The sequence below is a fragment of the Penaeus monodon genome, chromosome 16 (assembly GCF_015228065.2).
Source record: "Penaeus monodon isolate SGIC_2016 chromosome 16, NSTDA_Pmon_1, whole genome shotgun sequence".
Lineage (NCBI taxonomy): Eukaryota > Metazoa > Arthropoda > Malacostraca > Decapoda > Penaeidae > Penaeus > Penaeus monodon.
Window position 1 is genome coordinate 47,370,666 of NC_051401.1, and position 23,709 is coordinate 47,394,374.

General features: G+C 38.2%; 1 protein-coding gene across 1 annotated transcript in view; it reads left to right on the forward strand.

Annotated features, from left to right (window-relative positions):
• The first annotated feature begins 436 nt into the window (after positions 1–436).
• LOC119582886 (axoneme-associated protein mst101(2)-like) overlaps positions 437–23,709 on the forward strand; it is a 24,870-nt gene continuing 1,597 nt past the window's right edge. Inside the window, 14 exon segments of the mRNA XM_037931391.1 lie at positions 437–635; positions 1,573–1,697; positions 5,041–5,193; positions 5,561–5,737; positions 6,085–6,267; positions 6,519–6,624; positions 6,930–6,973; positions 6,976–7,043; positions 19,150–19,294; positions 19,648–19,751; positions 19,932–20,150; positions 20,735–21,017; positions 21,402–21,590; positions 22,307–23,709. The exon segment at positions 22,307–23,709 is cut by the window's right edge and continues 902 nt beyond it. Of these exon segments, the coding sequence (XP_037787319.1) occupies positions 521–635; positions 1,573–1,697; positions 5,041–5,193; positions 5,561–5,737; positions 6,085–6,267; positions 6,519–6,624; positions 6,930–6,973; positions 6,976–7,043; positions 19,150–19,294; positions 19,648–19,751; positions 19,932–20,150; positions 20,735–21,017; positions 21,402–21,590; positions 22,307–23,709 (3,314 nt within the window). The 5' untranslated portion in view covers positions 437–520.

Here is a 23,709-nt window from a genome sequence, read left to right on the forward strand (position 1 = left end):
TGGTTCATTTCACTCGTCCGATCATTATGCTTTGTATGCAAAAAATATATTTCTAGTTTTGAAGAATATTCAGAAGGTATAAAGGATAAATGAAGAATATTCAGAGGGTATAAATAATAAATGCGATGTATATAAATGCCGTTCAATGCAGTGTATACAAAATATAACCATAAAATATATTATGAAAGAACATGCATTGCACGAAGGCATACCTATAGTTAATTACAACTTGCTACGAATTCAATAAATGGAAAATTGTGATATAAAATACTAAACTATCAACAATACATATAACTAATTCAATACATATCCAACCAAATTATAAATCCAAATCCCCCAAACAATCAATTTTATTCCCCAACAATAAGCTAAAAGAATGCTCATGAATCCGGATCGAGAATCCAGCTTCCAAGAACGGCACAGAGAAACCCGAGAGACAGAGCGCCCACCAAAACATCCCACGGAGAGAGATCCAGGAAAACAAAACAGAAAAAAAACACAGATAATTAAGAATGGGAAGATGGCACCGAAAGCCAGATCGAGAGAGGCGATCATAGCCAGCTTAACGAAGTATTTTAAACACGATTCCTTCAAGAGTGACTTGCAGAGACGAGCAGTTGAGGCTGTTGTGCAGGGTGAGGCAACAAGTTCTCGCGAGTGAAATTCATCTTGAATTAATTAACGTTGATAAATTGGTGTATGAATGAGTATTAATGAGTGTAATGTGTACGTATATATAAACTAGATTAATAGGTAGGTGTAAATTGGAGAGAGAAGCGAGTGCTCGAATTAATAAGCGAGAAATTGAAGTGGTTAATATTGGACAAAATACTTCAATTGCATTAAAAAAGGAAGCGAATTGATACAATACAGTACAAGTGTATTTAATAATCTGTAAATAAAAAAATAACACAAAGTTATAATTAAAGATATATCCAAGAAGCAAATATAGTAACTTTATGAACATTATATATAATTCTTAAGAATATGGGTTAAGAATTAAATGCATAAGGGTTTATATCTTATTTAAGCATAGATAATGCCTGAATATGACAAAAAAATGTAATACAATAAGAGTTGTTATGTTATTAAAGGATTATCAATAGAAACTGCCAGTTAGAAATATATGTATGACTAATAAATGAATATATATTTTAATTTTGTTTTTTACGATATTAATGGTTATTGGACTTATACATTATGAAACAACTTTTGAAGAAGCAAATATAAACATGAGTAATAAATAGACCCATCAGATTATATTATTTAATGATGGGGAGAAGATTAATATTAATTGTCTTGTTTATCTTCATGAAAATGACAAAAACTTATATTGAAATGTTAGGTTGTACACAGGGTTATGAAATATTTCCATCCCAGCCTCTCCGTCCTCTGTTCACTTTTTCCATGTTCTCCTGTTCTTTCCATTCCATCCCCCCCCCCCTCCCTCCATTTCCTCCCCATTTTATCATTCGCTTCCTTGTGCTCTTCCCTGCCTTCTCCTTCTTCCCTCCCTCCCTCCCTCTCTTCCTTCCCAAACAATATAATTCACGGCTATTGTTTTCCGTACAGGACACCATGACGTGTTTGTCTCGATGCCAACGGGTTCTGGCAAGTCCCTCTGCTACCAGCTGCCGGCCGTTATGTCTGAGGGACAAGTGGCCATCGTGGTTTCCCCTCTTATTGCTTTGATTAAGGTATGGTTGATTGGGTTGCTTGTTCTCCTGTGATTGGTGGATAATCAAGGGGGGAAGAGAGAGGAAAAGAAAGAGAGGGAGAGGGAGAGGAAAAGGGAAAGGAAAAGAAGGAGAAGGAGAGGAAAAGAGAAAGTGAGAGAGGAAAATGGAAGGAGAGGGAGAGGGAAAATGAAAGGGAGAGAGGGAGAGGGAAAAGGAAAGGAAGAGGGGGAGAGAGAAAAGGAATGGGAGAGGGGGGAGAGGTAAAGGGTGACAGAGAGAGAGAAAGAGAGAGAGAGAGAGAAAGAGAGAGAGAGGAAAAGAGAAGAGACAGAGAGAGAGAAAGAGAGAGAGAGAGGGGGGAGAAGAGAAGAGAGGGGAGAGGGGGGGAAAAAGGAGAAGGAAAGGAGAGAGAGGGAAAGGGAGGGGGAAAAAGGGGGGGAAGAGGGGAAGGGGGGAAATTAAAAGAAAAAGAGAAAAGAGGGAAAGGGAAGGGGGGGGGAGAGAGAAAAAGGGGGGGAAGGAAAAGGGGGGGGGGGGGGGGGGGGGAAGGGAAAAAGGGGAAAAGAGAGGGGGAGAGGGGGGGAAAGGGAAAGAGGGGGAGAGAGAGAGGAAGAGAAGAAAAGAGAGAAGAGATGCAGAGAGAGGGGGGGGGGGAAAAAGGGAGAGAGGGGGAAAAAAAAGGTGAGAGAGAAAAGAGGGGGGAAAAAGGGGAAAGGAGAGAAAAAAGGGGGAAAAGGGAAAAAAAAAAAAAGGGGGGGGAGAGAAGGGAAGGGAAGAGAGAGGAAAAAAAAGGGGAAAAGAGAGAAAGGAAGGAGAGGGAGAGAGAGAGAAAAGGGAAAAAAAGGGGAGAAGAGAGTGAAAGGGGAAGAAAGAGGGGGGGGGGGAAAAGGAAAAGATTAAAAGGGGAAAAGGAAAGAGAGAGGGGGGAAGGGAATAGAAAAGGGGGAAAGAAATAGAGAAAAAGGGGAAGGAAGAATAAAGAAAGGGGGGGGAGAGAAAATTTAAAAAAAGGGGGGGAAAGGGAAGTAAAAAAAGGGGGGGGAAATAGAGAGGGGGGGGAAAAGGGGGAAAAAAAGGGGGGAAAAGAAAAAGGAAAGAAAAAAGGAAAGGGGGGGAAGGGAAAAAAAGAAAAAGGGGGAAGGGGGAAGAGAGGGAAAAAGGGGGGGTTTAAGAAAAAAGGGAAAGAGAGAGAGAGGGGGAAGGAGAGAGAGAAGAGATAAGAGAGATAGAGAGAAAAGGGAAAGGGGGGGGGGGGGAAAAAGAGGGGGAGAGGGGGGGGGAAGGGAAAAAGAAAGAAAAGAGGGAAAAAAGGAAGAGAGGGGAGGGGGAGAGGGAAAAGGGGTAGAAGAAAAGGGGGAAGGGGAAAAGGGAAAGGGAGGGGGGAGGGGAGAGAGGGGGAGGGGGAAAAAGAAAGGGAGAGAGAGAAAAAGAGAGGGGGGGGAAAAAAAAAAAGAGGGGGGGGAGGGAAGGGAAAAGAGAGAAAGAGAGAGGGGGAGGGGGGGGGGAGAGAGAAGAGAGAGGGGAGGGGGAAGAGAAGAAAAGAGGGGAGAGGAAGGAAGAGAGGGGGAAGGGAGGGGGGAAAAGAAAAAAAGGGAGGGGGGAAAGGAGAGAGGGAGAGAGAGGGGGAGGGAAGGGAAAAGAGAGAGGGGGGAGTGAGGAAGGGGGGGAGAGAGGGGGGTGGGGGAAAAGGGGAAAAGAGAGAAAGAAAAGGGAAGGGGGGGAAAGGAAAAGAGAGGAGGGGGGAAAGAGAAGGGAGAGGGGAGAGGGGAAAAGGGAGAGGGGAGAGGGGAGAGGGAGGGGGGAGGAGAGAGAGGGAGAGGGGAAAAGAGGGGGGAGGGGGGCAAAGGGGGAGAGGGAAGAGAGAGAGAAAAGGGGAGAGAGAGAGAGAAGGAGAGGAGAAAAGAGGGGGGTTAGGGGGGAAAAAAAGAAAAGGGGGGGGTAAAGGGGAAAGAGATAGAGATATAGAGGGGGAGGGGAAGAAGAGAGAGGGGGGGGGGGAAAGGGGAGAGAAGGAGGGGGGGGAAAGGGGAAGAGAGAGAGAGTGGGGGGGAGGGGAAGAGATAGGGAAGGGGAAGAGAGAGGGAGAGAGGGGAGAAGAGGGGGGGAGAGGGGGGAGGGGAGAGAGATGTGGGGGGGGAGTAGAGAGGAGGGGGGAAAGGGGGGGAGGGGAGGGGGAGAGAGAGAGAGAGGGGGAGGGGAAGAGAAAGAAGAAGGGGGAAGGGGAGAAGAGAGAGAAGGAGATAGGGGGGAGAAAAAAAGAAGGGGGTAAAGGGGAAAAGAGATAGAGAAAAGAAGGGGAGAGGAAGAGAAAAGGGGAAGGGGGGGAAGAAAGAGGTGAAAAAGGGGGGGAAGGGGAAAGAGAGAAAAGGGGGGGGGAGGGGGAAAGAGAGAGAGGGGGGAGGGGAAGAGTGGGGAAAGGGGGGGGAAAGCAAAGGAGGGGAGAGGGAGTGAGGAGGAGACAGAGAGATGGGGAGAAAAGAGAAAAAAAATAAAAAAGAGAAAAAGAGAGAAAAGAGAGAGAGAGAGAGGGGGGGTGAGAGAGAGAAAAAAAGGAGAGAGAAAATGAGAGAGAGAGAGAGAGAGAGTGCCTCAGTACAGAGGCACTAGTAAAACACTGCTCAGAGAGAGAGAGAAAAGGGGGGGTGGAGAAGAGAGAGAGAAAGAGGGGGTGGAGAAGAGAGAGAGAGAAAGAGGGGGGAGGGGAGAGAGAGGAAACCAAAAAAAAGGTTTTCCCTAAAAAAGGCCTATATGCGGGGTTTTTTTCTTTCCTTCCTTCCTTTTCCCTTTCTCTTTTTTTCTTCTTGTGCATCTTTATATTTTCTTTTCTTTTTTCCTTTTTCATCTTTTTTGTTTTTCTTTTTCCACCCTTTTGATTGAAGAGAGAAGAGAGAGAGAAAGAGAGGGTGGGAGAGAGAGAAGAGAGGAGAGAGAGAGAAAAGGAGAGAGGAGAGAGAGAGAGAGAGAGGGGGGGGGGAAAGAGAAAGAGAGGGAAAGAGAGAAAAAGAAAAAAGGAGGCGGTGGAAAGAGTAGAGGCGGGGAGGTGTGCAAAAACTACCAGAAATATGTCCCTTTTTTTTCCCATTGCTTGGGGCCATCCCTGCCCCTTTAAATAATTTTTTTTCCCGAAAATAAGAATATTTTCATTATGATAAATCTTTTTTTTTTTTTTTTTTTTTTTTTTTTTTTTTTTTTTTTTTTCCAGATCACCCTTTTATGATATATGAAAAAAAAAATTAAAAATTAAAAACATTATGTTTTAAGAACATGCATACCCCCAATTACAAAAAACCCAAGAGCAGTGCCCAAAAAGTATTCTTAAACTTTTTCTGTTTTCTCCTAAATTACCGGGTTTAAAATGGAGCACTTTCAGAAACTAAAGATTTTGCAGAATCCACCCAACTCCAAAATGACAAGAAAAAGAGCGCAAGAGAGGCTTGCTGATCTCTTTGCACCCCCCAAAACCCACTGCCTTTTGTACATTACGCCAGAACAGGCTGCAACAGATTTTTTTAAGGTATGTAATGTAATTTTTTTACTTTTTTATTGTTCTTATATCTTCATGAATAGTTTATGTGTACACAGAATGGAGTATATTTATATCAGGGCATTTGAAACAGTGAATTGTTTTTAAAATGTGTATATTTATGTCAAGGCATTTAATAGTACATGGTTTTAATATTGTGTATATTTATATCATGGCATTTGAAAATGTACTTGGTTTTAAAATCATGTATTTCTATATCAGGGCATTTAAAACAGTACATGGTTTTAAAGTCATGTATATTTATATCAGGGCATTTAAAACATTATATGGTTTTGCCTTGTGACTTGAAAGGTACCAAAATCACCTCTCAACTTACTAGGTATAAAAATCTTTACAGGGTCTCTTAGATAGGCTGTACAAGTACAAAAAACTCTCATATTTCGTGGTGGATGAGGCCCATTGTGTGAGTCAGTGGGGACACGATTTCAGACCAGACTTCCTTCGCCTGGGGCACCTGAGGGCCAAGATTCCCAATATTCCTTGGGTGGCGCTGACTGCTACAGCCACAGCTAAAGTAAGAAGAATTTATTATAGTGAGAGAGAGAGAGAGAGAGAGTGAGTGTGAGTGTGAGTGTGAGTGTGAGTGTGAGTGTGAGTGTGAGTGTGAGTGTGAGTGTGAGTGTGAGTGTGAGTGTGAGTGTGAGTGTGAGTGTGAGTGTGAGTGTGTGTGTGTGTGTGTGTGTGTGTGTGTGTGTGTGTGTGTGTGTGTGTGTCCCCCATACACTGTATTTGTTTGGCATTTCCCATGATGTTTTCTTGCATCCTTTTTAGTTGATATTTTTGCTTGATAGAGTAAACAAAGCTGTATAGATCTGATATATATATATATATATATATAAAAGAAACACATTTTTTGATCAGGTTGTAGAGGACATCTTCATCCAACTGAAGCTCAAGAAACCAGTATCCAAGTTCAAATCTTCATGCTTTCGCTCCAACTTGTTTTACGATGTGCGGTTCAAAGATGCCCTTGACGACCCATTCGAGGATCTCAAGGATTTTGTCATCGACTCCTTGGGGGTTGGTTGGGAGCAAAATAGGACGGTGTGTAATTTTAGTTTTGTATATTTCTCATTGATATTTTTTCCTATCTCCTCTTCTCTTCCTTTTTGTATTTGTATTTTTTAATCTCATCTGTGGTGAATAAAATACAGATGCTGAAATGAATTCCTTAGTCTCACTTAGGTATTACTATATGAAAAAACTATGATACAAATACATTTACATATATTTTCTGTTTTAGATAATAAGGTCAAGAAATATAGAATGTGTCTTGAGGTCAGAATAATCCACAGATACGATCAGGCTGCGGCATTATCTATTGCCGCACAAGAGCAGGTACCATTGAGCTTGCAGACCAGCTAACCAAAAAAGGTGTCCCTAAGAAGGCCTATCATGCAGGTAATTTTTCTTTCCTTCCTTCCTCTTCCTTTCTCTCTTTTTCATTCTTCTGCATCTTTATACTTCTCTTCTGTTTCCTCATCATCTCTTTTCTTGTTGTTCTTGTCCATCTTTTGATTGAGCATTTGAAAGTTTTTTATGCTTTTAGAAGTTAGCTACATAAATATAAGATTTGTGAGTAGTATTTTATTAGATATTTTTGCTTCTTCTCTCTTCATCTTTTTATTAATCTTACTGCCTCATATGGTGAAGCTATAAGTTATGAATGTAAACGTATGATTAGTATTTTCACTGCACCATCACAGGTCTGAAAGACAGAGAGAGGTCACAAGTGCAAGAAGACTGGATGGCACGTGGATTGTGCCTGTCATCACAGGCGACGTCTCCTTTGGCATGGGGGGTAGACAAGGCTCTGTGAGGTAATTGTTAGAAAAATTGTTAGCAAAAGTAAAGTCTGTGTATGTGTGTATATGTATATATATATCATATATATATATATATCTATATTATATATATATATATATATATATATATATATATTATATATACATATTGTATATCTGTACATATAGTTAACGTGTATATCATATATATATCTTATATCTATTATATAGTATATATATCTATATATATAATATATATGTATATATATAAATATAATATTATATATATATATGTATATATATAGAAATATATTATCTCTCTGTATCTATCTCTATATGTAAATATATAATGTTTATATATATGTTCATATATATATATATATATATATATATAATATAATGTACCATCTATGTCATATACTATATATGTATAATAAATCTAATGTAATATACATATATGTATAATCCATATATGTATATATACAATATGTGATGGATATAGATATATATATCTATATATTAATATATCTATATCTAGTCTCACTAGTTGTAACTATATATCTATCATATATATATATATATTATATATGCCACATATCATATATGTATATATACGATATATTTCTATATACATATTTATATCTACATATATATATATATCAATATATCTATTATAATATATATATTAATATAAATATATATATAATGTATATATATATATGTACTATGTATATATATTCTATATCTATATTATATCATATCTCATATATATATATAGATATATGTAATATATAGTATATATATATATATATATATATATATTATATATTTGGTATATATATATATATATATATATATATAGTATATATATATCTATTTATCATATATCTCTATGTTCTATACTATCTAGATATATATATATACAGATATCATATACATCTATAACTATATATATATATATATATATATACATATATATATACATATATATTATGTATAATATATACATATATATATAACATATATATATACATATATGTATGTATATCATATATTATAATATATATATATATATTATCTATATCATCATTATCTATATATGTATATATTTATATCTATCCTGTATATATATTATAATATATATATATATTATATATAGTAGATGTAATATATGGTATATATATATAATTACATATATCTCGACATATATCTATATCTTATATCTACATACTCATATCTACTATATCTCTACATAACTATATATACCTACATTATACAATATCTATATACAGATATATATCGCATAATTTATGTCTATATCTATATATATATATATATATAGGCGTATATATATCTATATTTATATCTTTATCTATATAATATATCATATATATATTATATATATATATATATATGTAGATATATGCTATATATATACATATATACATCTATAACTATAGCATCTCTATCTATCTACATATCTACATATATATTATATATCTATATATATATTTATTATAACACATCTATATATATATATCTATATATATATATATATATATATTCTATATATATATATATATATATAGACATATATATATACCATATATATCACATATATATATATATATAATAATATCTACATATATATATAATATATATATATTCTAAATTATATATATTATATTATATATATATATATATAATATATATATATATATATATAATTCTGTATTACGAATATATATATATATATTATATATATAATATGATATATGTTTTATATACTATATATAATATATATATATATATAAAAATACATATTATATATTATATATATTCATATTATATATATTATATATATATTATACTATATATATATTTATTTTTACATATATCTATCTCATATGTATTACATATATATATATATATTATACATATAGTCATATATATCTAATATCTATATATATATATATATATACTATATATATATATATATATATACTCTACTTATATATATGATTCTGTATGTAATGTATATATGGTAATAGGTAAATAGATGTAGAATTAATATTATAGTTCTCCATTCCATGCACAGTCCAGTTTCAAAGCAAATTATGGCCAGGGAAAGAACATATTTCAAGTCCCTTGGGATATGTAAGAGCAATCTTTTATATCCATTATGCAACATAATGTGGATACATCATAGTGTTTGATCACAGTTCCCTAGTTTTACCATAGGAAAAAAAAAAAAAAAAAAAAAAAAAAAAACAGTACTATGGCATGTGTGTGTGTATTATGATATAATCATATCAGTGACCGATTCAATTGATGGCAGTTCCCCAGCTGATACATTAATCCACTGATAGATTCCTCAGTTTAGCATGTTACCCTGCTGACAAGAAAGGTTTTACTGAGGACGGCTTACAAGATGCCGCAAGTTAACCCAATGCCAACGGGGAAAATGAATAAAAAATGGGGAAAATGCTGTGCTCATTTTTTACATTTTTGTGAAATGTCTGCACGTAGATGGCTCTGCTAGTGCTTAGCCACAAAGGAGTCAATTAGTAGATCTTGTGACCTTGCCTGATTTCACCTTTCCTTGTATGGGCAGAAAAAAACGAATTGTTTACTAGTGCTATGAACATCGATGTTGTTATTTTTATTGTAAACATTAGAATTAATATAATGTTATAAACATTAGTAACAGCAAAATACGATAGCGTAAAATATTTTTTTAAATCAACGAAAAGGATGAAGGGACGAGACAGGCAGTACTCGTAACTGGCTCATTGGTGACTTAGTACAAGTGTAGCCATCTATGTGTAAAAACAATTAAACAAGTAAACTCACAGTGGGCATGGCATGTACATACATGCCATGTCCGTTGGCAAAGGGTTAACAGTGATTTAGTATGGTACAGAGAAGTGTCAATGCATCTGTGTTTTTGATCCATCTTTAGGGACTTTCTACAGATGAAAAGCAGACTGGCTGAGTATAAGACAGATGACTTTGAACTGTGGAGAGGCATCAGCTGAAGTATTTTGAGATATCGGTTCTGTCCGGCATGGGGAGACATCCCCTTTTCAGTCAGTATTGTATTTTATTATGAAGGGAGCCTTTAATTTCAGTTAGAATACATAATGTGATTATGCCTGATATGAATAAATAGAATAGCAATTAATCTGGAACCATATACTACCCTAGGCATTGGCCATATTGCATAAAGCACCCCCTTCCCCCCATGTACCATGGCCTATCAATGAGTAAATCCTAAACCTTACCATGTTTCATTTAATTATCTTACACTATTTATGTATACTGATTATATATACATATACATATACATATATATTTGTGTATATACATATATATATATATGAATATATATACATATATATGTATATGTATATACATATATATATATATATATATATATATATATGTGTGTGTGTGTGTGTTGTGTGTGTGTGATGATGTGTGTATGGTGTTGTATATACATGCATGTATGTGTGTGTATATATATATATATATATATTTAGATATATATATATAATTATATATATATATGTTATATGTATAATGTGTATATGTGTATAATATATATATATGTATATATATATAATATATATATATAATATATTATATATATATATGATATTATATGATATATAATATATATAATGTATATATATATATATATATATATAATATGTATATATATATATATACATACATATATATATATATATATATATATATATATATACTATAATATATACATGTGGTATATATAGATATATATATTTATATACATATATTATGGTATATATATATGACACATATATATATACACATTGTGATTATATGATATATATAGTAATATAATTATATATATATATTATATTAGATATATATATATAATATATATATATAATATATATATATTATATATATTATATATATGTATATATATATATGTATGTATATATATATATATATATATATATATATATATATATATATATATATATTCCATTCAGCCCTGAACTAAGTAAAAATGGCCCAAATTCGTTCCATCGTTTAAGTCGGAGGCGTCGCGTAATTTACGAAAGTTTGTGCTTTAGACTCCATTCCCGTTTTCTATGGCATTTTAACAAGAAGTTCGAAGAGCCATCTTCATGATTTACCAATTCCATGGCGGCTGGAGAAAAGGGAGGAGGAACAGCCTCTTTAGCAATATCGTCGCACCCATGGGTAAGTAAGCTATTATTATTCCTTTTATTGATGTTATGAAACACCTTTATGGTGTGGAACTGATTAAGGTGAAGTCAATAAAGTGACACGTGTTCTGAAACATTTAAAAGCTATGTTTCTGACAGATCAGGAACACATCCTGTTAGATGGAACTAATTTGTTCCCTTCGTGCTGGAGCAAAAATGTACATCTTACTAGTTTAAACATATTTCTCGGGAAGACAGATTTGCATCGTGATTATCATGTATTGGAAAACATTTCAACTGGAAATTGATTATGTTATGGAATAATTTAACTAAAAATACTTTGATGAAAATTTAAGTTAAATGCCCCACTGTAGTTTCATTGATGATTTTCTTTGTTCTATACGTAGTACAATACATTGGCATTAACACAAGATCTTTATCATACTGTTTTTGATGATGTTAATGGAAGCTATATTTCATATGTTTAAGGCTGATTATTAAGTTAACGTAATTATTATGTAATCATACTGGGTAAAATATTGATATTGCTTATGGAGTTACATGACAATATATATAGAACTTAAGAAAAAAACTTTTTATATGACATACGAAATAGATATTAATATATTTGACTAACAATTTCTTTTTATTTCAGAAGAATACCAGTGACTGCTGGCAGAATTTAGTAATTCTGATTTGAGCAGCATATCTGATGATGATGATGACTGGCCTTTATCTCCACTTCGGCGCAGAGAACTCTTTCCTGAACTATGTGCCAACACTAAGAGTTCAGCATATGAGTCTGATGAAGAGAACAACAGAGATGGAAATGTTACCACCAGGTCCCCTGAAGTTACAAGTAGCACTGCGCGCCCGATGGCCCCAGCAGAAATCTCAATATAAGGAGTCATCTTTTTCAGGGGGTGCTTCACGCGCAGGGTGGTGAAGCGAGGGGTGGTAGCCTAGAAGTGTTAAGTGCCTGCATGCCTTCTCGCTTGCGCTTCCTCCCCTGGCTAGTCAGGCGAAATAGGGAGCAGCTTTGCATAAGTCCCCCCTGCCAGGGTCACAGCCTCTCCATATAAGATTTCAGGCCTCCCAGGGCCACCCAGGGAAACTGGGTCCTTGCAGTCCCGGGGAAATCTGTGGGGGACCGGAGCAGGGGAGGCCCCAGAGGTATGGAGTTATGGCCCATGGGGGGGACCGCTCTGGCTTCGTAAAAAATCCTGCCCCCTACCCACCTGGGGAAAGGGGGCGGTCGGGGAGGTGGGGCCCTTTCCAGCCCCCTCCCCCCCAAATGACCCCCTGGAAAGTCCAAAGTAAATGGAAATGCTGGGGGGGGGGTGTTGTCCCCCCCACCAGCAATAAGGAGGGCTGTGGGTCCCCCTGGGAGGGCAAATGTGGGGGTGCAGGATTGGAAGAGAGTTATGTCCCGCCCGCGCCCTGGAGGCGCAACCCCCCATGAAGTTGGGGGGAAAAACCTCGGGAACCCCCCAGGGGATAGGCGGTCCCACAGCCTGGTTTCCCCCTTTTTTTGGGGCTGTGTTGGCGGGGGGGGCAGAGGTGGGTTTTCACCCCGGGGTGACCACCCGAGGTTAATTCGGCGTTGATTTCCGGGTGGGGGTTGGAAATCGGTCCTTGCGGCAGGATGAGGGTTTACTCTCTGTCGCGGGAATGAAGGATGGGAGTTGAGGGGGGGGGGCCCCCCTAGAGGGAGAAGACCTGGTTAGGGCACGATCGTGGGGTGGTTACCCCACATTTGGGCGGGGCCGCAGCGATGGTACCACCCCCAGGGTGTACCAAACCATTCCCGGGCGACTTCGGGCCCGCGGGACGAGGTGACACCAGTTTAGGCCTTCAGGCATTTAGGGCTGAAAATGCTTTTGGCTTCTTGTTCATTTTTGTTAAAGTCCACGATGTATATAAAAAAGATGTGAAAGAGGGTTCTATGCCAAAACGCACTGGGCAGAGATTGCCCCCGGCGAGACATTTGCATTGTCTGGGTGATTTAATTTCGGTATCCGGCGTGACCGAGTGGCTACGAGAGTCTGTTGGGCCCCCCAAGGCTCGGGAGCGATCCACAGCGAGAATAGCCTCCTTTTTCCCCGGGGCTTTTCTAGGTCCAGAAATGAGGACTTGGCTCCTGGTTACCCGTGCTCCCCCGCTTGGATTTGGTACAGCGAAAAGGGTTTCTGTGGCCCCGGAGATCGACCACATTCTTGTTAGCACTTTATGGAGGATCATCCCAGAACTGCAAAGGGTTTTACCCCGAGGCCCATTTTCCGTGGCACTGACCATAGGCTGCTTGTGGTAAACCCTGGGGTCCACTTCAAAATCCCGTCCCCCCCGGGCCCCCCAAGGTTTTTCACTTGGACAGACTAAGGGGGGGAGGGGGGGCCTGGGGTTTACCCTGGCAGTCTTTGACCGATTCACAGAAAAACCGCAAAACCGACGGCCCAGTTGCTCTGTGGGGTTTTTTTTTCAAGCACGAACACTCGAAAGCAGTCAGGAGTCATTTGGGGCAACCCAAGGGCAAGGAGAAAACCACTCCCGGGGGGAATTTTGAGGCCAATGAAGGGTTGCAAGGCTCGGTGAATGGGGGAATCAAGTCTTGCGTGTTCCATGGTGCGTTTTGGGGCTCAGTACTGTGGAAGGGGGCAAGGAAAAAAAGTCCCCAGGAATTTGTGAGGAGGTCGAAGGGCCATTTCTTGGTAAAAAAAGGGGCCTTCCCCTGCCTACCAAACCCCGAGAAAAAGAACCCTAAGCCCCCTCCCCACAGATGACTGCAGTCCCCTCAGCGGGGATGGACGGATCATCTCAATCAGGTTGGGGTTGTTTAACGTTGGGTTGGTATTTTGAACAGTTTTACCAGGGGGACCCTCCAACAGTTAGTTGGATGCAAGCGACGTCGAGTGCCCTTGCCGGACCCCCCCATCAGAAAAAAAACCCCACCCAACAGGGTTAGGTGGCGAAAAAAAAATAAACTCGATTGTTTTTTATTTTTCTTTTTAACTGAAAGGGGGGCGGAAAGGTCGGGGGCCTTTCATAAGTCCTGACGCCATTTTTGGGAGTCGTACCCATTCCCCCCCGACCCCCCCGAGGGGCGTGGTATCCCCCTTGGAAGGGGAAAGGGATCGTTGGGACTTAGCAAACTACCGTGAGATTACATGCTCAGCATACCAGGAAGGTTCGCCCACATTCTTCTGAAAAGGATCCAAACCACCCACTAGAAAACAGAGACCGGAGCAGTCGGATTTACCCTGGAAGTCCACAAAAGACCGTAACTAGCGCTTTTGAGTAATTGGGAAACGCCGTTTGTGAGTTTTGGGCGTGGGTTTCTCACAGGCCTCATTTACTCAAGAAGGCGTTGACTCTGGCACGGGAATGCTATGGGAATCCTGGGCCGGGGGAAATTTCCCAACACAGATTTTTGGCCGGGTAGCAAGCCTCTATACTTTGGGGAGAAAGTGCGCAAAGTGTGGTGGGGGGTATGCAAAAATTCTTTCCTGTTAATTCAGGGGTGAGGCAAGGCTGTGTCCTTGCACCAAAAACTTTTCAAAATTATATGGACTGGATAATGGGGAGAGCTACACCCAAGTCAGTCGGAGCAAAAACAGGCAATATTTAAGGTCTCGGGCCTTGACTTTGCCCATGATGTTTCCCTTCCATCTGAGTCCTTGGAGTCACTTGTGGCGGTCTTTAGCATTTTTGAATGAGGCGAAGCCCCTAGGCCCCAGAGGTCTCCCGGACCAAGCCAGATTCAGGACTTTGGGGGCCTGTTGGGGGAACCCCTTCAGCGATCCAGCTTGCCGGCCCGAGGACGTTGAAGTTACAGAAAGTTTTACATACCTGGGCGTATCCATATCTCTGGGTTTTCAGACAGGAAGGGGAGTAGACGGATTGGGCTTGGGAAAAGGAGCCCTGAACCGATCAACAAGAGGGGTTTGGGGTGCAGTACCTATGAGAAGGACCCGCTGTGTGTTTCAAGGCCTTTACTTCCAGTTTTTCCTATGAAAGCGAACCCTTTTGGGCGCTATCCATGCCCTTTGGAGTCTCGCCTTTTATGCTTTTTTTAAAAGTCCTTCACGGACATGGGGTACAGTTGAGGACCCCCGTGTCCAAAAGGCGGTTTTCACGTGAGACTGGCTGGGACCGTTATTGCATAATCCCGGGGTAGCCAAATCAGGTATATGGCCACCTAGCTGCCTCCCTGGGACCCTGCCCCCCAGGTTGTCTCTCGCGAGACAACCCTGAGTGGAGGGGGCCGTGGGACTTTTAGGAGATCAGGCTTTGGGGAGCTCGTCGAGACTTGCGAGGAATTAAGATGGGCCCTGGCCCTGCTTGGAGACTCGCCTCGGGGATCCTCGTGGTGGAAACGAAGGGTGGAAGCGCAATGGCCCCGCACGTTTAGCCCCTTGTGATGATGATGATTTAGGAGAAATATAAACTTCAATCACAGATTACTGTGAGTTTATAATCATTTTCAGGGAAACTAATTTTCAACCCCCGTTCTTCCCTGTAATTATTTATGGTTTTTCCTCTCACTGAAATTTTTAGATGCAGTGACTCTAGAAACACAGAAAAAGTACATTTTTCAAAAAAGGAAAGCCATACACTAACAGTAGATCAAATGAAAAATTTATAGGAATAAATTTTCCCCAGTCAAGTATTAAATTCCCGGAATTAAATGTAGGCAAAAGAAAACAAAGGATTTTTGTTGGGGGAGCCCTGACTCGGAATGTTTCAGTAATCATAGCTTCTCTGAAAGTCTTTGATGAGAGTCTGTTGAATGCAGCACAGAGGAAATCAGACAGATTTCATAAGATAAGACCACTCATAGATTGTGTTCGTTCACGCTGTTTGAAGTTAGACAGACCTCAATATGTCTCAGTTGATGAAATGATCATTCCATTTATAGGCAGAACACACCTTAAGCAATTTTCACCTCGGAAACCAAACCCACATGGCCTAAAGATCTTTGTTTTAGCTAGTAGTGATGGCCAAGTCCTAGATTTTGAGTTTTTTCAGGGTAAGGAAGACTTGCTTTTGAGTGTACAAAGAACTGGACTTCATCTTCCAGAGTGGGGTACCCTTAAGATAGGAGAAGCTGCAGTCCTAAGATTTGTTAAGTCAGTCATTAGAGGTACTAGTTTCTTCTTTGATAGGTTTTTTACTACACCTAAGCTCTTAGAAATTCTCTCATTAGGAATGGGAGCTACAGGGACAATGAAGAAGAACCTTGTGCCAAAACAGTGTCGACTGAAGACTGAGAATCAGTTAAAGAGATCCGGCAGAGGTTCCTCTGGCTGTGCAGTGAGAGATGATTCTGCTTTTTGTATAACTGTATGGTTTGACAAAAAAAAAAACATCATCTTAGCATCTAATGAACATAGTATTCAGCCAGTATCTACTTGTCAGAGGTGGTGTAAAAGAGAAAAACGCCACTTAGAAGTGCAACGTCCTAGGGTTGTTGAGCTATACAACTCAAAGATGGGGGGCGTTGATATTATTGATCAGGTCATTAGCTGTTACAGAAGTGCAACACATTCTGCAAAATTTACTGTTCGAGCAATGTTGCATCCTTTGGACCTCTCGCGCAAATGCATGGTTAGAGTACAGAAAAGATTGTGAAAAAAGCAGTTCTGTTGCTATGGATAGTGTGGATTTTAAATTGGAAATAGCTTATTTTTTTATTTCTGAAGAAGTTCTAAATGATGACAACAGTGAGTCTGAGATTTCAGAGGAGCATGCTGACATTTCTAGAAAAAGAACAAGGCCCCTTCCCACTGCTGCAAAGCGTACTAACAGTGCATGCCTGATGCATTACCCCCTTATGCCTCTAGAAGAGATGTCGATATCCAGGGTGCAATGGGAGGACCAAGTTTTCATGCAAAAGTTGCAAGTTTTCTTTGTCTTTCATATGAAAGAAATGTTATTCTCTTTCCATTTGCTCTGAAATTTTTTTGCTGATTAGGTTTACAAATTAAAATGTTTTCTGTTAATGAAGAAATGTGAAATAGAACTTACTTTTTCTCACTAAGAAAGAAAAAAAGGTTTTGTTTCTTTTCAGTAAGTAAAGATTATGGTATGCAGATATGCAGAGCTGATGAATATGTCCTCATTTTTACTTAGGTACACTGCAGTCAAAGTAATGAGTGTTACTTAAATGTTTGTTTTAATGAAAAATGCTTTGCTTTGAAGTTGAATAAGAAGAAATATACCTGGAATTATCAAATTTGTGTTTTTTTCTGAAAGGTATGATATATATATATATATATATATATATATATATATATATATATTAAAATATTATTAAAATATATGTGAATTTACACAGTTGTTTCATTGCAATTTCTGTTTTTGTCTAAACTTTTATTTTGCGTACATGCTAGAGCCCCAACGGACCAAATTTGGGCCAAAATTTAAAGGTCAATATCTCTAGAACTACTCATGATACACATCTAAAAATATGCTTGTAGCCTTTTTAGGCCACGACAAATCCGCTGTCGTAATATCATAAAAATCTAAAGTAAAAAAAATTTCAGGGCTGAATGGGATATATATATATATATATATATATAATATTATATATATAATATATATATAATATAATATATATACATGTATATATATATTACATGTATATATAATATATGATATATATATATATATAATATAATATAGATATATAGTATATATATATATACATGGTTATATATATATAGTATATATATATACAGTATATATTATATATATATATATATAATATATATATATTGTATATCATATACATGTATATATATATTATATATTATATATATATAATTATATAATATATATATATATATATACATGATATAATATAATATATATATCTATATATATATATATTATAATATATGATACAATATATATATACATATATATATAATATATATATATCCATATATAATATATAATATATATATATACAAATATATATATAATATACATATATATAAAATATATATCATATTATATATATATTAAATAATATATATAATATATATATATAAACATATATATATACTATTATATATATATAAAATATTTATACATAATATTATATATATAATATATAATATATATATTAAAAATATATATATATAAAATATATTATATTAATATAAAATAAATATTATATACTATTATAAAATATACATATATATATATTATATATATATATATATACTATATAATATATTATATATAATATATATATATATACACACACACATACATACATACACACACACACACACACACACATATATATATATATATATTTACATTTACACACACACCACACACACACACACACACACACACACACACACACACACACACACACACACACACACACACACACACACACACACACACACACACACATACATATATACATGTATATATTTATATATATATTTATATATACTTGCGTATAGGCAAGAAGTCAGTTAGTAGACCTACAAGACCTTACTTGATTTCCCCTTTTCCTAATTTTTTTCTATTGCTATTTCTATTTCTATTGCTATATTGTTACTGTTATTATTATTATTTTTATTATTATTATTATTATTATTATTGTTGTTGTTGTTATTATTATCATTATAGTTTGCATCATGATTGTCATGGTATTATGAAAAAAAGTAATAGCCATGAAAAAATAAAAGATATATTTCCAGAAATCGAGTAAAAGTGTAGACTAGTAATTGGCTTCTTGGCGACTAAGCACTTGTACAGGCACTTGTGTAAATACAATTAATAAACCAATAAGGTCACAGTGGACATGGCATGGGTTGAGGAACTCTACTGAAAAGTATTAGTGGGTAGTAGGCATTAGGGGGAAGATGATTTCTTAATTGATTTTTTTTTACTCTTAGGTTTGTTGTCCACTGGAGTGTGCCGCAGTCCATGGCTGGCTACTACCAGGAGTCTGGACGAGCTGGTCGTGATGGACTACCCTCGCGGTGCAGAATATATTATAGCAAGTCAGAGAGAGACACTATCTTTTTCTTGCTGAGACAGGTAAACAATTTATATATATATATATATATATATATATATATATATATATATATATATATATATATATATATATATATATATATATATATATATATATGCGTGTGTGTGTGTGTTTGTGCGTGCGTGCATGCGTGCGTGTGTGTGTTTGTGCGTGCGTGTGTTTGTGCGTGTGTGTGCGTGCGTGTGTGCATACATGCGTACATGCACATGTGTGTGTGTGTGTGTGTGTGTGTGTGTGTGTGTGTGTGTGTGTGTGTGTGTGTGTGTGTTGCGCGCACATGTATGAATTGTACAAATGAGAAAAAAGTATTATTTCATTATGTGTATCAAAATTCTCCAATGTTGTCTTCCAGGATGAGGGAAAAGCCAAGGCCTCAGGCAAGACAAACAAAGAGGACCAGGCCAAAATTGCCATCAAGAATTATGAGTATATGGTCAAGTTCTGTGAGGTCCCGATGTAAGTCAGGATGTTGGGAGAACTTTACATTTATTTTATGAACTTAAGAGAAAAAGAATCAGTTGCTAAATGGATAAGATAGTATCCTTGAGTTACAAGCATGTACGTTGATAATGATAATGATAAAAAGGAAATTTTATCACAGCAAATGTAAAGAGATATATCCCATATTCCCAACAGCTGCAGACACCATTCCTTTGCCAAGTTTTTCGGTGACGATAAACCTGATTGCAAGAAGAGGTGTGATTACTGCACCAATCCACGTGCTGTCGATAAGCTGGTAGAGCAATGGAGCGCCTCCCTCATTCGCAAGTCAAATTATCGTTTTGGGGCAGTGGCGGTCTTCGAGGATAGCTACGATGAGGACTTGTATGGCGGAGGGAGAAGGGGGATGAAAAGGTAGCTGTAGGGGGTCTTAGGTTTTTGCTCTGCTACTTACTCTGCTCTTTACCCTTTCTTTTTCTCCCTTCTTTTCCTTCTTTCTTTATGTCATCAACATTGGGTGATTTGCTTTGATTTCAAATCTCATTGCATTTTTTTCTTCTTCTTTTTAAGCCTGTTCCTATATTGCTGTTTTGATGAAGGTAGTCATTAGATAATAAAAAATTACTTGTGTATTTTGAAGGAACGACATACTGATTTCCCTACTTGCATTGGAGTTTGACTTTAAATGATAACCAACTTGAAGCAGCAGTCTCCAAACACATCAGAACTCTCATATACACATAATACCAAATCATTAGTACCCCCATCACCATCTCTCCTTCCCACAAGGTCTTGCTTGTATGATGGTAAATAAGTCTATGGTATGGTATGGCTGGACTCTTTGCCATGTGACATGTGCCACTATGCCATGCTTGGTGAAGCCTGCCCTAAGGTGTGTGTGGGAAATGCCCATCACAATTGAATTAAAAGTTAAACTTTGCACCAGATAATTAGCATTCAAAATTTAATTAATACCCCTATAAATCTATCCCCCATAGAGAACAAGATGATTACAATGGGGACTGTGATGGTGAGGACCGAGTAAGAGAGACACAGCAAATTGAGAAAAAGGAGAGAACTACCCTCATAAAGCAGCAGTTCGCCCTCCGTCGCAATGGTGGCCAGCGGGGTGGCTCCTCGGGCTCTTCCTCATCCTATGCAAGTCGGTTGAAGGAGCAGAAAGAGAAGGAGAAAATGGAGAAGGAGGAGAAGGAGAGGGCCAACAGATCCAAGCTGACTAATGCCGAATACACATCCAAGATTTCAGGGCTGAATGTGGGAGTGAGTTTCAGAGTGCTGGTTATTATTGTTACATGTTGTGATTGTCTTATCCACCTCATTCTCTTCTCTTTTTCTTTCCTTTTCTCTCTTTTTTTCCATATTTATCCCTCAACCCCCCCTCTCTCTCTCTCCCTCCCTCCCCTCTCTCTCTCTCTCTCTCTCTCTCTCTCTCTCTCTCTCTCTCTCTCTCTCTCTCTCCTCTCTCTCTCTCTCTCTCTCTCTCCTCTCTCCCTCTCTCCTCTCTCTCCTCTCTCCCTCTCCTCTCCTCTCCCTCTCTCCTCTCCTCCCTCTCTCCCTCTCTCACAACATTCCTCCCTCCTCCCATAGCACATTGAGTGTCAACATCAAACTCAAGCACATTCACAGCCAAGTTCTCCCTTCCAGACCCGTGAGAGCTACCTCCAGCTGGTGGTGCAGGCCCTGGTCAAGAACTATGAAGCTTGCAAGCATCTGTCGCCAGTGGAGAAGACCCTCAAGGAGTCAGACATAGAAGATGTCGCTGTCAAGCTGGAGTACAGCATCTTCACCTCCACAAATGTCATCATGATGTACCGGAAGGGTATGATGTCACTGGTGAGTGTTGTGACGTTGCAGTAGTGGTAAAGAAGGCTGTTTGATGTTTTGGTTTTCTAAGGGAATTTTCAGGTTCTGTTTTGTTCTGTTTTGAAGTATGGTAGTGATGATAGAAAATAAGTCAAAGTATATTAGATTCCTAGTTTGTGATGTCAGGCATTTCGGTGGCGTTTTGTGGGAACCATCAGTTTATCCACATTTTCATTGGATGTCTGCCTGACCATGATACTACAAGCACTCTTTAAAAGCACTGGCTATAAAATCATTCCATTCCAAGATATGATAGCTAATAGAAATTTTGGTTTCTCTTGTTGTAATGTTATTAACATCAATGGGTGTATTTTGTTAGCTATTTTTCTGAAAAATATATTCAAGTAAAGTATGTCAATAAACTTATTTTGATAAAATCAAACTTAATCATACAGCCCTTTTTTTGGTTCCATTAACTTAGTTCCTCCTTCCCTCCCTCCCTCTCTCCTCTCCTCTCCTCTCCTCTCCTCTCCTCTCCTCTCCTCTCCTCTCCTCTCCTCTCCTCCCCCCTCCCTCCCTCCCTCCCTCCCTCCCTCCCTCCCTCCCTCCTCTCCCTCTTTAAAATTTTATTTGAAGATAGAAATCTCTAGAGGAAAAAGTCAGAGATGTTGAAGAGATGTCACCTCATTCCTCTTTTATAGAATGAGGCTATTTATTTTTCCCTTTTTTTTTTCATCTCTTTTCAGATGATGGGTATCAGAAAAGACACAACAGCACTTAACTTTCGAAATGAGCTTGCGGATCACGAGCCTAAGCTGAGTCTCAACCAGTGGGCCAAGCAAGTGGAAAAAGAGTTGAAGAACAAGAATCAAGTTGGCTCTGGCTTCAAGAGCGCCTCGCAACTCATGGACGACAATGCCAAAGAGAGCAGTAAGTTGGCCAACAAGGAACCTCCAAATCTGAGCACAAGAAGAGGATTTTCCCTGAAGAGGTCACCCAATCATCAGACATCTATAAATTCATTCTTTGAGAAGGCGCCCAAGCAAGAGGGGGATTCGAAGAAAAAGGACCACCAGCTGTCGGAAAGTGAGTCAGAGGGAGACGGTGATAACAGGGAGCGAAATCCTAAACTGGACAAGGAGGAGGTGGAAGAGAACAAGGAAGGAGAGCAAGGGGATAATGCCAAAAGCAGTCTCCAGAGCCATAAGGAGAGAGATTTAGACAGTGACTGTGACAGCAGATATGATCCTGACGAGAATCAGGAGTTTGGGTTGGAGGAAGTGTCCCTCTCAGACCTTGAGTATGATGATGAGGCTGATGACAGTGATGTTCAAAAAATTGCTGATAACAGAGACAAAGAAAGTGAGAAAAGGGAAAAGAAAGATGATATTAGTTATGCTTTTCCAGAATCTGAAGGTTTTACATATGATAAGGGAGATGAGGTCAGTATAATTGGGGAGGAGGAAATAGGTGAAGATTCCAATCAAGACATTGACATGCAGGATGTGGACAGCTGTGATGAGAGGAAATGTGCAGATGATATGCTTAAAAGAGATAAAGATAAAAATTTGTTAGGAAGCTCAGTTTCAGGAGGAAAGGAAAATGTGAATTCTGCAGAACATGACACAACCTCTAGGAATTCCCCTGTGAAGGATGAAGAGTCATACATGGAATACTCTCACAACAAAAATTCTTACTTGCACAACAAGCGCAGTCATTCACCAAGTAACCGTGATACCTCCAGAGGCCAGAAACGAACAGTGGAAGAGGACAGGGTAAGTGGGAAGATATCGACAAGGAAAAGAACCAAGCTAACAGAAATTGACCTGTTTGGGAACACAGACTCCCAGCAATCAGACTCAGAGCCAGAAAGTGGAGGCCATAGCAGCACAAAAGAGAATCGTCATCAGTCTGAAAAAGACTCCAAGCACAAAGAAGATGGCTCTAAGTCCTGCAGCAGCAAGCATTCACACAAAGATGACACCAGCTCCTCCAAAGGACGAAGCAGAAAAGAGACATCGAAGGGGGAAAAGAAGCTGAAGGTGATTGATCTCTTTGGGGAAGCTGCCAGAGATTGCGAATCAGAAGAACAGCAGAATGAAAGAAGAGCTGTTGATAGAAAGAGAGATAATCGAAGAACAGAGGATAA